Source organism: Pseudorca crassidens, chromosome 14 (genome assembly GCF_039906515.1).
Source record: "Pseudorca crassidens isolate mPseCra1 chromosome 14, mPseCra1.hap1, whole genome shotgun sequence".
Classification (NCBI taxonomy): Eukaryota; Metazoa; Chordata; class Mammalia; order Artiodactyla; family Delphinidae; genus Pseudorca; species Pseudorca crassidens.
The window spans coordinates 10787936-10805827 of NC_090309.1; the positions used below are offsets into that span (position 1 = coordinate 10787936).

Genomic DNA, 17892 nt, shown 5'->3' on the forward strand with positions numbered 1-17892 from the left:
AACATGTTATTTAAAAAAAAAAGTGTTATTTAGGAAACATTAGCAGGAAGGTGTTTTAAGAAATGTTTAAAAAAAGTTGGCGCGTTACATCAGTTTTCTTGTGAATTCAGCATGTGCTTGATATTATTTAATATGTATTCCTCTCTCTTTTTAATTGCAGCTTGGGTTGACGATAGCCATTCGCTATAGCCACAGGTAAAGTTACATTTTTCTCTTTTAAGGAGTATCCTTACTGATTTATAGATTTTGGTTTGCTCCAGTCTACAAGTTTTTGAGCTTAATTTTGGTGGCTGCTCTATCTGTGATGTCAGTGTGATAGCAATTAGATGAAATTGTTCTAGTTGCTTGATTGGTGAGAGTTAATCACTCTTCGGAGGAATAAGATTTTTACGTAAAAGTTGTGGTAGGTAGCCCATTTCTTTTTTTAAAAAAATTTATCTATTATTTATTTTTGGCTGCGTTAGGTCTTCATTGCTGCGCGTGGGCTTTCTCTAGTTGCGGCGAGCAGGGGCTACTCTTCATTGTGGTGCATGGACTCCTCATCGTGGTGGCTTCTCTTGTTGTGGAGCACGGGCTCTAGGTGCATGGGCTTCAGTAGTTGTGGCACACAGGCTCAGTAGTTGTGGCGCACGGGCTTAGTTGCCCTGAGGCATGTGGGATCTTCCCAGACCAGGGCTCGAACCCATGTCCCCAGCATTGGCAGGTGGATTCTTAACCACTGCGCCAACAGGGGAGCCCTGCCCATTTCTTTTAAAGTCAAAAATGTAATGCTCTAGGGCAGGGACCCGACGTGATTTCTGGGAGTGGACTCTGTCCAAGGGTGAGAAGTGGAAACAGGGATGTCATGCATGAGAAATGAGGCCAGAAAGCCACACGAGGGATTGGCTTAGTGACTTTATTCAGAAAGCCAGCAGACTGTGAAGATGGACTAGTGTCCCAAAGATCCATTCAGACTTCTTTTATACTAAAAGGGGAGGGGGTGTGGCTGGTTGTTGCAGCCTTCTTGATGCTGGAATCCTTTGTTCTTGCAGCTGTCCTGTTGGTCAGGGCACAATGTTCCTATAAACCTCCAACAAGACAAATGTTATTCTCTGTTCTGCAACTTTTTATCTCTATGAATGGGAAAGTGTTATACCTTTAAAGGTCAGAGCCTTGAGAATGGGCTACCCTGTATATTCCAGGCTATAGGCAACATTCTTTTAGTGATTAACTTGTAGCAAGAGCCATAGAGTACAAAAAGGTTAAAGTAAAAGAAACAGATTCAGTATGGGGTCAGATTTGTTCTTCCCTATCACATCCCCATGGAGGTGGTGGGTGCACCACGAAGAAAGCACTTCGCTTGGATTGTAAACAACATTCCCCTTTGTTCCTCTTTCCCCAGAGCACCCGCCTCACTGAGGAAATGTGGCTGGTAGATAGAGGTTTATGAGGCTGAGTAGCAAGGTAGCCACCCTGAGCCATGACCCTAAGGGAGCTAAGGACAGGAGCTCTGTTGTGATGAAGGGAAAGAAGGATGTTCGGGTGGTAAACGAACGTCGATTTTAGAGAGGGCAGAGCTTTGGAGCTGCTCATCCTGTGGCCACATTTATGGATTCCGCCCCAGTTCCTATCTGCCTACTGTCACTGGACGACCATTTATCATGCCCGTGCAGTGTGTGGGTCAGGGGTCTGGAAAGGGCAGTGAAGATGGCTTGTCTCTGCTTCACAGGGTCTGGAGCCTGTGCTGGGGGACTCAAGGGCTGGGGGGCGAGTCATCTGAAGGCTCACTTGCTCTTGTGTCCGGTGGGTGAGGCTGGCTTGTGGCTGGGGGGGCAGTCTCTGTTCCTCTCCATGTGGGCTGTTTTGAGCTTCCTCACAGCATGGTGGTTGGCTTTCTCTGAGTGAGTGTCCTGGAAAGAGAGAACCACGTGGAAGCTGTCTCCGTTCTGTGGCCCAGCCTCACAGAGCATCACTTCCACCTTGTTCTACTGGTTGGCACAGTCGCAAGCCCCCACTTGTGTTCAGAGGGAGGGAGTAGAGACACCCGCCCCCCCCTCGGCCGAGGGAGTGTCGGTCACGTTGTAACAAGAACATGAGAGGTGGCAGAGCTTTGTTCGGCCATATTTAGAAATGCGCTCTGCCATGGAGCCCAGCTGAGTGTTGGAGTATTTATTTAGAGCACTTGTGGAAAGAAATTTAAGACTGTCCTTGCTGCAAGGCACTCACTAGTTGGGGGTACACAAGGGGTATGTCTGAAGAAGACAGGACAGATGCAGTTCTCATAGGAGGGGGTCAACCAATCAAAGGAGGCTTCTTAGAGGCAGCGGCCCTTAAACCATCCTCATTCCACCGAAGTGCGAGAGTGGGACGCAGGTCCAGTTGGCTCAGGGAGATGCCTGGGCAGGCTGAGAATACAGGTCCCTGAGAACACATAGCCTTTCAATGACTATTTGACATGTATTTGGAGGAGAGGCAGCGTATGGGGAGGCTGTGGAGGGGTGGGGTGGATCCTGGCTGCCTCAGCCTTCCTTCTGTAGCCCTAGGAGTTCAGTCACAACCCTAAACTTAGAACCCACTCCTCAAAACAAAGACCCTGCCCAGGCTGGATGGCAGGCAAGCAGAAAGGCTAGCAGTTGTCTGTCTACGGGAGCATCTGCCTTCTGGGTCCATGCTCCATCCAAGGAGCCTAACCCCACACTCCTCCTGGCCAGGCCACTGCTGTGCTCTCACGGGGGACGTCCTGGCAAAGGGAGCTGCCCCTGGGCTGTGTTTCCAGGGAAGTTTGCCTCCAGGCTGTCCTGTCTCCTGTCTTAGCTCTGGGCCGTCAGGTTCAGAGCAGGGAGTCATGGATATTTGCATAAATGCAGCAAAAAGCGAAGACAAATCTAAATAAGTTACAAAGGGAAGTAGTGAGGTGGGGGAGGAGGAAAGCGAAGGTATCTACTGAGCTTCCTTTGCCAGTGCCCAGTGCCTTCACCATATGCCTCAGGGGCTGAGGCCCCCGGAGTGAGCGGTGGCCCAGCGAAGCCTGTATTCACGAGAGGCTGCTACAGCATCCGTGTGCCCCTGCCAGGAGCCTGAAGTCTTTAGGAGCAGAGAGAATGATTAGAAAGTGACTGCTGTAACTCAGGGATGACCCGGAGACTTTGTTTTTCTTTTTTGGCTTGGCTGGGCCTCGAACAAAGTGTAAATGTCCAATTTCCACATCCGATGGACGCAAGCCAAGGTGGGGAGAGGTTGTGAGGAGCGTTTGACCTGTCCAGGTACCAACATCTTAAAATAACAGAGGCCTTATCAGAGGTTGTGTTTTTTTTGCTTTTTTTTTTTTTAAGATTTTTTTTTTTTTTGATGTGGACCATTTGTTAAAGTCTTTATTGACTTTGTTGCAATATTGCTTCTGTTTTATGTTTTTGGTTTTTTGGCCCCGAGGCATGTGGGACCTTAGCTCCCCGACCAGGGATCGAACCCGCACCCCCTGCATTGGAAGGTGAAGTCTTAACCACTGGACCGCCAGGGAAGTCCCCAGAGGTTGTGTTTTGCAAAAATTATTTCTGAAACAGGGGATTCTGAGTTAAAAATTCCAGGAAGCGCAACAGCAGCCGTCAAGTGTGGTGAGGAGGAATCTTCCAGTCTGCAGGAATGGGTGACACTTGATACGGTGTCACTGAGGAGACACTTGCAGGTCAGGGCCACACCACCTGCCCCTTGCCCCATGGCCTTTGCCCTGTCTCCGGGGTCAGCGGGCACAGGAGGAATCGGCCTTTCCTCTCAGACACCTGCAGGTCACCGTTTTGCCTGGTGGTGCCTCTTCTGTCCCTCCTGCTGCCTGGCCCTGTCACATACCTCTGTCCTCACATAGGAGGAGGAAGATGAAGGGGGTGGGTTTCTGGTTGTGTCCCCTATTTAAAAATCCTCCTAGCTTATTTAGATTAATTGAAACTTCCATCCTTTTGTCGATTGCTTTTTTTTGGTAAATTATACCTAACAGAAATTTACCATATTGTTTATTTATTTATTTGTTGGCATATACTTAATTTACAATGTTGTGTTAGTTTCAAGTGTACGGCAAATTGACTCAGTTATGTCGATACATATACATATATATTTATTTTCAGGTTCTTTTCCGTTATAGGTTATTACAAGATATTTAGTATATTTCCCTGTGCTACCCAGTAGGACCTTCTTTTCCTGTTTTATATATTGTAGTGTGTATATGTTAATCCCAAACTCCTAATTCATGTCCCCCCTCCCTCCTTTTGGTAACCATAAGTTTGTTTTCTATGTTCGTGAGTCTATTTCTGTTTTGTAAATGGGTTCATTTGTGTCATTTTTTTTAGATTAAAAGTGATCTAAAAAATAAAGTTTACCATTTTAACCCTTAAAAAAGGATTAGGGAGTGTACAGCTCTGTGGCATTAAGCACATTCACATTGTTGTGCAGACATCATCACCATCCATCTCCAGAACTTTTTCATCCTCCCAGACTGAAAGTCTGCACCCGCTGAACACTGACACCACCGTCCCAAGCCCCCAGCAACCACCATTCTACTTTCTGTTTCTGAATTTGACGACTCGAGGAACGTTATAGATGTGGAATCATATGGTATTTGTCCTTCTGTGGCTGGCTTATTTCACTTAGTAGAGTGTCCTCAGGGTTCGTTCATGTAGCATGTGACAGGATTCCCTTCCTTTTTAAAGGCTGTATACTGTTCCATTCCATACATAACTCTTTCTTTATCCATTCACCTGTCGATGGACATTTGGGTTGTTTCTGTCTTTTGGTTATTGTTAATAATGCTGCTGTGAACACGGGCATACAAATATCTCTTGGAAACTTTGCCTTCAATTCTTTTGGGTGGAATTGGTGGATCACATGGTAATTTTATTTGTAGACTTTTGAGGAGCTGCTGTACTATTTTCCTGTTGATTACTTTTTAAATGGGGTTGTATCTGTGTCTATATAGTTCTTAGTCACTTCAAAAGCTCACGGCCGGGCTTCCTTGGTGGTGCACTGGTTGAGAGTCCGCCTGCCGATGCAGGGGACATGGGTTCGTGCCCCGGTCCGGGAAGATCCCACATGCCACGGAGCGGCTGGGCCCATGAGCCATGGCCGCTGAGCCTGCGCTGCGCGACGGGAGAGACCACAACAGTGAGAGGCTCGCGTGCCGCAAAAAAAAAAAAAAAAGAAAAAAAGCTCACGGTTGCTATTGAGAAATGGTTTCCAATTCCCTTGTCACGTTTGCCCAGAGCCCAGATGCCGGGATTGGGGTTTTCCTGGGTCTTTCCTGTGTGGATAGGGATGTTTTTGGAAACACAGTTCGGGACTTTTGGTTCTAATCACCAGGTCTGTTTCCAGAATTATGACAGCAGGGCTGGGGCCAAGCGAGGTGGTGGAGAAACCCCAGCAGACTCCTTCAGTAGGTGGGGGTGAGATGAAGGGGAGCGAAGAGGCAAATGTGGTTCCAAGAGGCCAGTATTGGGAGGATGGGCTCACCTATGAAGAGGGACAGATTCGGTGGCCTTAAGGGACACAAGTGTGGGAGGAGGAGAAGGAGCCTATAAAATCTGATAACGCTGCTAGCAGGCAGCACCTCTCAGGCTGCTACAGACATGTGGGGCAGAGCTCTTGTGCGGCAAGAAAGGAGTTTACTGCTCGAAGGGTGCCCGGTTTTGTTTTTGTGCATCTGCGTTGGTGCCTCAGCTATCAAATTTCCCTTGTTACAGTGAACTACAGTGAACAGTGCTCAGAGTTAGGACCAGTCCCCGCCCCGACCCCTACCCCCCATCTCCTCACTAACACGTGCACACCCCAGCCATCCCCACTCCTGCCCCAGGCATGATGGTTCAGCCTCTAAATCCTGCTACACCTGTTACTCCAGACCTATGCGTGTGATACAGGAGTGCGTGCATGTCTCTGTGTGTGTGTGTGTGTGCGTGTGTGTGTGCGTGTGTGTGTGTGTGTGTGTGTGTGACGTGTTACACAGATGGGGGCTGAGGGGCCAGGAAGTGGAGAATGACGTAGTCATATTCCCAACGTATAGATGTACCAAGCAAGGAAGAGCATCTCCCGTGACGGACCACGTGTTTGGCAGCAAGTCCTGCACGCGTTTCATTTATTGTCGTGGCATTTTAATTTATTTTCGTAAAGTCAAGTCACTTTTCAGAGTGGAAAATTGTCTCTTGATGTTCATTCCCCACTGTTTGGCTTGAGGTTTTCGGGTGGAATCCACACGGTGGTGACGGCTGGGTAACCCCCAGAAGTGCCCTTTGCAGGTAACAGCTCTAGAGGCCCCACTACCCGCCCAGCGGGGAAATTGTTCCCCACTGTGTGGGTGTTTTGTTTTTTCTTTTTCTACAAGATTGAAAGAGAGTTTAGATGTTCTTCCTGCCTGTCACAGGGCAGCAGCCCGAGGAAGCCTGCTCCCTCCTGGTGGGAACCCCTGGGCCAGGATGAACCGGGCTCAGGAGGGATCGGCTCGGCTCTGGCGCTCATTCTCCGATACGGTGGAGACCTCGCACGCAACAACAGCAGGGAATTTTTGCATGTGGCACTTATGACCATATTTCAAGAAAGGCTCATGAAAGCAAGGTGTGAGAGCAGCAAAGTGGCCCCCGACAGAATTACTTTGCTCTGTTTTTTGTTTTTGTCGGTTGTCCTTTCCTAATAAATGAGGAAGGACGGATGGACCTAGAGACGATTGTACTAAGTGAAGTCAGTCAGACAGAGAAAGGCAAATACCATATGATATTTCACTTGTGTGTGGAATCTAAAATATGACACAGATGAACTTATTTACAAAGCAGAAATAGACTCACAGACATAGAGAACAGACTTGTGGTTACCAAAGGGAAAAGGGGGTGTGGGAGGAATAAATTAGGAGTTTGGGCTTAGCATATACAAACTACTATATATAAAACAGATAAACACACGGTCCTACTATATAGCACAGGGAGCTATATTCAATATCCTGTGATAAACCATAATGGAAAAGAACATGAAGACGAATATATATATATACACACAGGCGCACACACACACACACACACACACACACACACACACACACACACGAATCACTTTGCTGTGCACCAGAAACTAACACGACGTTGTAAATCAACTACACTTCAGTTTAAAAAAGTAAATGAGGAAGGAAGGGAAGTTTCCATTTGGCTTGTTATAGTTAAATGGAAAGCCGCAGAGTTTTGACTTTTAGATGAAGGCTAAAGGTAAATCATTCTCACAACTGATTTCTTTCTGTCAGTTTCTTGGATAGAATCAGTACCCTATTCAGGCCTGTGCTCTAAACCTAATATTGGAGCTACAGGTACCAATCCCCTGAAAGGTTTTGAGGTCCTCTGAGGGTTGGCAAGGGGAAGGGAGAATGGGGGAGCTTGCATGTGATTAGTCCAGGGAAGTGGGCGAGTTGATAGCTTGATCAGCCCTGAGCTGGACTAAGGTGGGTGTGGCCTTACACCGAAAAGGCAGACCCCCTGATTTTAGGTCATTCTGAGACTGCCTTCAGGTATTGGTTTCTGAACGAGCCCAAGAGGGCCCAGCAGGAAGTGAAGGGGTCGTGTACTTTTGTTTTCTGGTTTAGATTAGAAGCAGAGTTTGAAGTTCCTAGATGAAGCAGAATATTTATTGAATGGACAGGCTGCATCAATGAGCAAATGAAATTGTCATCTTAAGATACAAAGGGAGGAAAAGACAAGAAACGGCCATCAGGCCTATTGGACGTTGATTTCAAATACCTAGCGACTCCCATTTGGAGCTGGTTTGATCTTGTGGAGACAGCTGGTGGAGACTGTTGTTCTCCAAAGTCTGTAAAAATAAACAAAGATGCCATTCTGGCCTTTTTTCCCCTTCCAGGGAGTAGTTGTTTCTGTCACTGGGGTTCTCTGGCCGACTGTTCCATCTGTCTGTTTTTCAGACTTCACAATGAGGCTCCAACCAGATTTATACGCAGCGTTGCCAAGAAATTTATTCAACCCCAATGGTATAATCTTAAAAGCAAAGCCATCTTTTGGAAGGTTGTGCTTTTAGATAACCTTAATGCAAAAGTTTGCCCTCCAGAGAGCAGAATATGAATGTTCACAGGGTGTCTGAGTTAGATGCTCTTAGTGAGGACCTTGGGGGCCGAGGTTGTACAGCAGAGCTCGGCATGGGGCTATGGATGTGCCTGGTAAGTGGTAGATGCTTTTCAGGGTCCAGGGGACTAAAGGGTACATGGAAGTGCCTCTCCATCCCCTCCGCCACCCCTGTTTAAAAATTGAAGTATGGTTGATTTACAGTGTTGTGTTAGTTTCTTGTGTACAGCAAAATGACTGTACACCAGAATATATGTATATTCTTGTTCAGTTTCTTTTCCATTATAGGTTATTCTGAGACATTGAATATAGTTCCCTGTGGGATACAGTAGCTCCTTGTTGTTTATCTATTTTATATATAGTATTTTGTATCTGCTAATCCCCAACTCCTACCCCCTTTGCCCTCCCCCACCCCCTTTGCCCTTTGGTAACCATAAATTTGTTTTGTATGTCTGTGAGTCTGGTTCTGTTTTGTAAATAAGTTCATTTGTATCAGTGTTTTGGATTCCACATATAAGTGATATCATATGATATTTGTCCTTCTCTGTCTGATTTACTTCATTTGGTATGATAATGTTTAGATCCATCCATGTTGGTGCAAATGGCATTATTTCATTCTTTTTTATGATTAAGTAATATTCCATTGAGTATACACACCACATCTTCTTTATCCATCCGTCTGTCAGTGGACACATAGGTTGCTTCCATGTCTGGCCTATTGTAAATAGTGCTGCTATGAACATTGGCGTGCATGTATCTTTTCAAATTAGAGATTTTGTCTTTTCCGGGTATATGCCCAGGAGTGGGATTGTTGGATCATATGCTAAGTTTTAGTTTTTTGAGGAACCTCCATACTGTTTTCCATAGTGGCTGCACCAATTTACATTCCCACCAACAGTGCAGGAGGGTTCCCTTTTCTCCATACCCTCTCCAGCATTTATTATTTGTAGACTTTTCGTTGATGGCCATTCTGACTGGTGTGAGGTGATGATACCTTATTGTAGTTTTGATTTGCATTTCTCTACTAATCAGCGATGCTGAGCATCTTTTCATGTGCCTATTGGCCATCTGTATGTATTCTTGGAGAAATGTCTATTTAGGTCTTCTGCCCATTTTTTGATTTTTCATCCCCTTTTGATCTCTTGTCTGGTATCAAATTGGTGGCTTTTTTTTCTAGGGACCTTCTTGTCCAGGATCCTGGCCATTTCCCCAGTCAAGCCTGCTCATCACATACCTGTTGCCATCTCCACAAGATGGCCTCTAGGGATATCTTTTGCCTGCCACCAAGGGGATCTTTCTCAAACACAGATCTGCCCCTCCCACTCAGGAGTTTCCGTGGGCTTCCATATGTAGAGAACAGCGTTCTGACCCTTAGCATGGGCCTCCAGACCTCATGCCCAACCTCTGTCTCCTCCCATTTTGCAGCCCTGAGTTTCCTGCCTCCTTTACCCCTTGCTCTGGCATTTTCCTTTGAAGACTTAACTTTCCTCCTCTCTTCTGCATTAGTGTACTCCTACTCACCCTCCAGTGGCCCCTTAGATGTCACCTCCTTTTCAACAATTTATCCAGGAACCATATTCCTTTCTGTTGTAGGTCTCAGGGCTAATTTCCAGGTCTTTTCCTTTTTGTGTCTTTTCCTTTCTGTCTCAGGTAGCAGGTTGGAGAGGCAGACTGCCTTCTTATTCCCCCCAACATGTGCCCCTCCACATAAGAACATGTGAACTCCACAGCTCAGCCCTTCGAGCCAAGGCCATTTGGCAAAGCCATTCTGCATGGGTAGGTCTGGGAGGAACTGGTTGGTCTTCCTTTTATAATATCTCTGAAAGGTAACCACTCTTTTACTTTCAAAAAGATAAGGCACCCAACTCAAATTGATCTAGAGATTCAATACAAATCAAATGAAAATGTAGAAACATAAATGTTTTGTATAATGATAAGCTAATTCAAAAAATGACAAGATCATTCAAAAATTTATATATAAAGGCAAAAGAGCTAGAATAGCCAAAGCAGCTTTGAAAGGAGCAGAGTTGGAAGACTTACACCTCCTGACTTCAGAACGTACACTCTAAAACAATAGTAATCAAGATAGCATGGTATTGGTGAAAGACAGATATACCGGTCAGTGGAACAGAATAGCGTCTACGAGTAGACCCACACGTAAATGATCAATTGATTTTCAGCAAAAATGCCAAGGAAACCCATCAGAGAAAGGATAATCAAACCCCAAAGCCTCAACCCATCCCTTACAACATGTGTAACAATGAACAAAAATGGGTCATGGGCCTAAAGTAAAAGCAAAAAATTCCCGAAAACTTTATAGAATAAAACATCGCAGAAAATCTTTGTGACCTTGGGCCAGGCAAAGATTGCTTCAGACACAAAAAGCATAAAGTATAAAAGTTGGTAAAATGGATTTTATCAAAGTTAAAAACATCTGCTCTTTGAAAAACCACTGCTAAGAAACTAAAAGACAAAAAACAAACCAGAAGAAAATTATTTCAAAACACTTATCTGATAAAGGACTTGTATCCAGAATACATGTGGAACTCTCACAACCCTTTGACAGGAAAGCAATTGAATAAATGAGCAAAAATTCTTGAACTGATACGTGACCAAAGAAGAGCTACAGATGGCCCATCAGCCCATGAAGAGATGTGCAACATCATTAGTCGTTAAGGAAATGCAAATTAAGACCACAATGAGATACCATTACACACAGGTCAGAGTGGCTTAAAAAAAACCCCAATGAAACACAGCAATGAAACACAAAACTCACAAACACTGTTGATAGGAAGGTGCTAGGACATGGAGTAACCGGAACTCTCACCCCTTTTGCTGGTGGGAAGGCAAAATGGTGCGGCCACTTTGGAAAACTTCAGTAGTTTCTTGTAATTTTATTTTGATTGATTGATTGATTGATTGATTGATGGCTGTGTTGGGTCTTAGTTGCTGTGCGTGGGCTTTCTCTAGTTGTGGCAAGTGGGGGCTACTCTTCATTGTGGTGCACGGGTTTCTCATTGCGGTGGCTTCTCTTGTTGCGGAGCATGGGCTCTAGGCGCGCAGGCTTCAGTAGTTGTGGTGCGTGGGCTCAGTAGTTGTGGCTCACAGGCTCTAGAGTGCAGGCTTAGTAGTTGTGGCTCACGGGCTTAGTTACTCCCCAGCATGTGGGATCTTCCAGGACCAGGGCTTGAACACATGTCCCCTGCACTGGCAGGCAGATTCTTAACCACTGTGACACCAGGGAAGTCCGTTGCTTGTACTTTTAAGCATTACCTTACTGTACCCCACCCAGTGACTCGACTCCCAGATTGTACTTACCCAAGAGAAATGAAAACATTCACCCACGCCAGGACTTGTATGCAAATGTCCACAGCCACTCTATTCACGGTAGCCCCAGAAGGAAAATAACCTTTACTGTCCTGCACCTGGGAAGTTGGATAAACAGACCTCCACATCCCACATTTCACTGGCACATCTGCACAATGAAATATGCTCAGCAGTAAAAAGGCATCGTGCTGAGTGAACGAAGCCAGCCTCAGAAGCACATGCTGTATGATTCCATTTGTATGACATCCTGGAAAAGGGAGAGCCATAGGGAAGAAAACACGTCCGTGGTTGCCAGGGTTGGGGGTGGGTTGAGAAAGTGGCATGAGGGATTTTGGGGGGGCATGGTAGACTTATTCTAAATTTTGGTAGAACTGTAACACCTAGGAGGGGTGCATTTCACTGTAATTGAGTTATTCCTCAGTAAACATGACGTAAAGAGAGCTAAGGTCGGGGAGAGCCCGGGCCCCTCTGCACTGAGACCACCGAGTCTGAGGCCACGTGGACAGTCCTGTGTCCAGGTGCTTTGGGATACGATCTCAGGGCTTCTGCATACGGAATTAGGCTGTGTTTTGCGTGTCCAGTTCCCTAGTTTTGCTCACTCAGTCATCTTCAGTAAAGACAGTTGACACCTGTAACCTCGCACAGTTTAACTGGCTGATATCTTGAAGCCGGTTCACAGGTGTGGTCAGGACTGTTGTCACCCGTGGACTTCTTGGACCGAAAGGTGCTGGGTAGAGTGAGGCCCTTTCAGTGGATTGGTTCAGCAGGAGGCAATTGGATTTGACCTTATTCTTCACCCACAAGGCTGCTGCCAGGGAGGGAGTGCTGGAGGGGCTGCCAGCACCTGTTCTCCAGTCTGGGGTCCCCTGAGCCTGTAGGAAGCCGGGCTGGGCTGGGCTGGCCCCCCTCCGTGGGGAGAGCGGAGGCCCTGGTGCAGGTGCCCGAGGTCACGTTCCTAGAGGCACTGCTCATCTCATCCATCTGGAAAACTCATCGGTTGGCTGGCCTCTCTCTGGAGACCCGGGGAAGGGGGTGCAGCTGTTTCTAGCTCTCACCAGTGAGAAAGTAGTGAGAAAGCAGCTCTGTGTTCCGCCCTGGCCACCCAGGCGAGTGTGGCAGGTGTCACCCCAACTCCCACTCGGTTGGTTGCGCCGGGCAGGGGGCAGGGCACCGGGCACCCAGTGAACGGGGTGCCCTCTGCACAGAGAAACGAGCCTGCGCAGAGGGTCGGCGGGATCCTCAGCGTACTTAGACGAACAGCCTTTCTGCCATCTCAGGGCCACTGTGCAGGCCAGAGCTTATGGCAGTCCCACTGGATGAGGGGAGTGCAGGGTCCTCGGTGTATTCCCTGGACAGGTGCCGTATCACCCTGGTCCAGCAGATCACGTGACAGTGAGCATGCATCACCCATTTTATGGGAGGAGAGTTTGCCAAGGCCCTGCTAGTGTGTCCCTTAAGTGAGAGAGGACCCAGGGGTTCAGACTGATGCATTGGGGGGCCTGGACCACTGAAGGTTTCTCTGTGACTCGACCTGCAAGCTGGGCTGTAGGTTCTACGCGCCCTCGTCCTGAAGGGTGTTTCTCAAGTTTTAATGTACAGTTTTAATGTAATGGCAAGAGGTAATCCTGAGACAGTTATGCTAGCCACAGAAAGTTCTAGGTTTATCTCCTTTTAGTCAGCAAGGTGCCTTGTTTATAGGTAGTTGCTGCTTATGAATGACGTTTTGGCTTCCTCTGTGGCTCAAACTGCCTAGACATCAGGAACCTCCTGCAGACTCTGAATTACACAGAGGAACGGGCCTGTGGGGGACCTGGAGTTCCTCCTGAAGGGGGCAGCACGCATGCCATCCTCTGCGGGCCCATTGCAAGAGGAATTGTGCCGAGGCAGCTCTTTTTTGTTTTCCTGAGGTGTCTTATCGCTTAGATTATACTTCCTGCTTAGGTTGGTAGAGCGTCAATTGCCATGCAGAGAAGTGAATATGTAAGTCTACCCTCTGCGGTCTTCTATAAGGTAGACGTGACTGCTGTTCACAGCTGCTCGTCTGTTCCACAAGACAGTCTCCATCTCCTTGGAGCCCACGGTGGGTGGAGGTGGAGAGCGGGTGCTCAGAGGCACAGAAGGAGCTTTGTGTCCACATGTGTAGCTGTCCCCCGATGTCCGCAGCATCCCTGCTCCAGTGAGCAAGTTGGGTTACCATCGGTGCTGGCCTCGTGCTTTGAGGCACATCTTTTGGTTATTTATTTACACCCCAAGACCAGTGGTTTTAAACTGGGGTGATTTTGCCTCCCAGGGACAAATGGTGATATTTTTGGTTGTCCCAATAAAGGAGTGGGGTACTTCTGGCCTCTGTGGCAAGGGATGCAGCTGACCATCCCACAATGCATGGGACAGCCTCTCACCACAAAGAACTGTCCGGCCCCAAATGCGAATAGTTCCAAGATGGAGAAATCCTGCCCTAGACCGAGAGCTTCTCGAGGTCGGTGCAGTATTTATTCTTTCCATCTTCAGGGCTGGCAGGCATCGTGTGCTTAGTAGTGGAGACTGAATCAAATCTGTTATTAAGAGGCTCACATGCTGTGTTGGCTTTTGTGTTGACAAAATACTGTCTAATATTCCCTGAAAGTCTTTTTGCTCTCTTTTATCTCTTTGCTTTTTTGTTTACATGTAGAAATCAAATCAGCTTTCCAATGAATCGTACTCATGGGTGGGAGGGAACGTTAGCCTCATCCTAAATGGTAGATGACCTCGAATCCATTTATGGTTGTCTGTGCAACACTGTAGAAGCACACATCAACAGTTAGGCTCACTGTCGCCCTCGGAGCCAGCCCTCTGCCATTCCCAGTGTGGTTCTCATTGGAGATACACGGGAGGGTCCTGCCCTGCTAATAATCCACGGGGTGTGACAGGTAGCTGGAAGGTAATTGATTATTTTACCTCGACTGTCCTATTTCGAATATCCCTCTCTCCAACCTTCCCTCCTTTTTAAAATCTGAAAAAGAAAAAGAAATAAAATCCAGAACATTAAAAAAATCCAGTTGGATGTAGATTCATTTGTTTGTTCATTCAACCAGTAAATAAATACTGAGTATCTAGCATGACTAAATAAGGTGAAAGCACACCATATCTGCCTCTGGTGAGTCTGGTGCAAATACAGTACCATTAGGGTGAAAAAGGAAGTGTTTGAGGTACTGAGTGTGTGTGTGTGTGTGTGTGTGTGTGTGTGGTGGGTGGGTGTGGGCAGTAGGCCATGCCAGGCTCCATAAGGTGGGCTGGAGGCAACTTCTGGGGGAGGAAGAAGAGATTAGCAGGCAGAGGTGGGTGGAGGATATGATTAGTGCTGCTGATGCAACTTTCAGACTCCCTGCTGTCTGTAGGGATGGTCCAGGCAGAGGCTCACTGCATCCTCACGACCACACCATGTGGTCCTGGGGGGTCCCAACTCAAGCCCCAGACTCCAACAGAAGATGTGTTTCCCAAAGCCTCTGGGGGCTCCTGGGCATGATGCACGTGGCTCACAGCCTTGATCCAGCCCCAGCCCCCAGGGAGGGGTATTTGTTTGCTGGCCACTGGCAGGCGCTACCGTCCAGTGGGAGAGCAATTACATGATGACGTTTGGGCTGGAAGGGCAGGCCATGCTGATGGAAGATTTCCTCTTAGAATAAATCTACTTAAGTGAAAACTGAGTCAATTTATGGAAGTATGTTAAGGAGACTTCAGGTGGTGTGTTGATGTGACGGAAGCTGTTGAGGGCTGTCCATGAGTCAAGGGTCTGGAAAGCCCGCTCAACCCCAGGAGAGCGGTTGCTCTTCGTGAAGTAATGCAGGAGGGACCAGGATTTTCTGAGTTTTCATTTCATCCCTTGAGAAAGGGAGGGAGCAGTGGCCCCTGTCTGTCTGGTGCAGGGTTAAGAGTTCAAAGACCACTGCTCTGCTCAGCCGGTCCCCCTCCCTGCACACCCCACCTCCCATCTCTCACACTGATGCAGGACTTGGGGCCAGGAGTGGGGGGCTGGGGGGAGCTACCAACCTGTGCTCCAAGAAACTCTCTCCCAGTTGAGATAGTTGACTGACCACAAGGGGCCTGTTTGGTCTGAACTGAAACCTTTTAGGATCTTCTTTTTAATCACACGTCCTCTGTGATTAAAGTAGGTGGGGAAACAAAAAGAAACGTTAAGTGTTAGAGACAAGTTTGCTTAATAAAAGGGAAATTCTGTTGTTTCTTCTTTTATACTTGTTACTTTTCTTTGTATATCTGAAAGCAAGGGTAAAAGAAAACAGCAGTGATTCTCCCAGTTGCCAACAGTTAACCTTGACTGTAAAAAGTTTTTTTTTTTTTAACATCTTTATTGGAGTATAATTGCTTTACAATGGTATATTAGTTTCTGCTGTATAACAAAGTGAATCAGCTATACATATACATATATCCCCATATCCCCTCCCTCTTGCGTCTCCCTCCTACCCTCCCTACCCCACCCCTCTAGGTGGTCACAAAGCACCCAGCTGATCTCCCTGTGCTATGCGGCTGCTTCCCACTAGCTATCTATTTGACATTTGGTAGTGTACATATGTCCATGCCACCCTCTCACTTCGTCCCAGCTTACACTTCTCCCTCCCCGTGTCCTCAAGTCCATTCTCTATGTCTGCGTCTTTATTCCTATCCTGACCCTAGGTTCTTCAGAACCATTTTTTTCTTTTTTTTTTAGATTCCATATATGTGTGTTAGCATATGGTATTTGTTTTTCTCTTTCTGACTTACTTCACTCTGTATGACAGACTCTAGGTCCATCCACCTCACTACAAATAACTCAATTTTGTTTCTTTTTATGGCTAATATTCCACTGTATATATGTGCCACATCTTCTTTATCCATTCATGTGTTGATGAACACTTAGGTTGCTTCCATGTCCTGGCTATTGTAAATAGTGCTGCAATGAACGTTGTGGTACATGACTCTTTATGAATTATGGCTAAAAACAGTCTTGATGTGGATGAAATGGCAGCGTGCTGTGCTTTAGATGCTGCAGGCTTCCCCATTTAAGTCTCTTAGCCCCTAAGATGAGTATTACTGATTCAGTTTCATAGTGAAGGATGTTAATGCTCAGAGAGGTTGGGGAATTTGTCCAAGGCCACACAGCCACTTAATAAAGACCAGGCTCTTTTCAGTATATTAGGAGCCCCATTAACCTGGGCATAGCTGTAAATACAAATACCATTTGAGAAGATGCTCCAAACAAGTCAAAGAGCAACTTTATAGGAGAAGATACAAGATACACATGATTGATTGTCAAAGATATAAACTACAGTCATCCCTCTGTATCCGCAGAGGATTAGTTCCAGGACCCCCTTGGGATACTAAAATCCAAGGATGCTCAAGTCCTCTATGTAAAAACAGTGTTTGCATATAACCTATGCACACCTCCTGTATTCAATGTAAATGCTATGTAAATATCTCCCAGTGTGCACCAAATTCAAGTTTTGCTTTTTGGAACTTTCTGGAATTATTTTTTCAAATATTTTTGATCTGTGGTTGGTTGAATCCCCAATATGGAGCCTGCGGATTTGGAGGACGGAATGTGCTGTGAAATAAGAGCACCCTGTGTGCTAAGGAGATATACAATGTAAATCTCAACTCTTGCTTAGAATAACAACTGTACTGACTTTGCTAAGACTCAAATGATGTTGCTAAGACTATCTGATAATTCTCTCTGTGCATCAGTCTCATCTTCATCCATTCTTGCCTTGTTTCACTGAACAGTTATTTTGTATCAAGCAGGATGCCTTTAGCTATGAGTAACAGGAAACCCTGGCTGAACTGTTTTAAGTGGTAAGTGGGTTGTTTTCTCACTTAATGATTCCTGACGTCAGGCAGTTTCAGGGTGGTTATTTCAGTAGCTCGGTGACATCCTCAAGGACCAGTGTTGCTTTGATCTTCCCTCTCTGCAACCCTCAGCATATTGGTTTTGTCTTTGGCCGACTCCCTGATAGTCACAGAATGGCTGCTGAGGTTCTTGCGGTCACATGCACATACAACAGAATTTTGCAGAAGAATGTCTATATGTCACTTTGTAGCAGCATGGAAACATTTTACCCCCAGAGATCCTTCAAGAAACTTCCCCTCATCTCTCATTGGCCAGGTAAACCATCTGTCCATTCCTAAGGCCATCACTGAAAAGGGTAATTGGTTTAGTGAAGCATAGTGGCTCCATGGAGGAGGGTGGATTACATGAACATGATTGGGATTTATTACTAAGGAGGGAGAGAAGAGGAGTTGGACCAACAACTGGGAATGTTACTACATACCTAAAACGTATTTTTATTATGGCAGATTTCAAACACAAGGGATATAGCAATAGGGGATTCTCAATTACTCATCTGGTTTCTACAGTTATCAACATTTTGACAATTTTAGTTCATCTCTATCCTGCCCTTCCTCTCCTGCTGAAGTATTTTAAGAGGAATCCCAGGTATATCATTTTTTATGTGCTCTGTCTGTATACTGA

General features: G+C 46.3%; 1 protein-coding gene across 1 annotated transcript in view; it reads left to right on the top strand.

Annotated features, from left to right (window-relative positions):
- Positions 1-17892, top strand: part of ACOXL (acyl-CoA oxidase like) — a 365696-nt gene that overhangs the window by 106873 nt on the left and 240931 nt on the right. Inside the window, 1 exon segment of the mRNA XM_067704360.1 lies at positions 161-195. Within this exon segment, the coding sequence (XP_067560461.1) occupies positions 161-195 (35 nt within the window).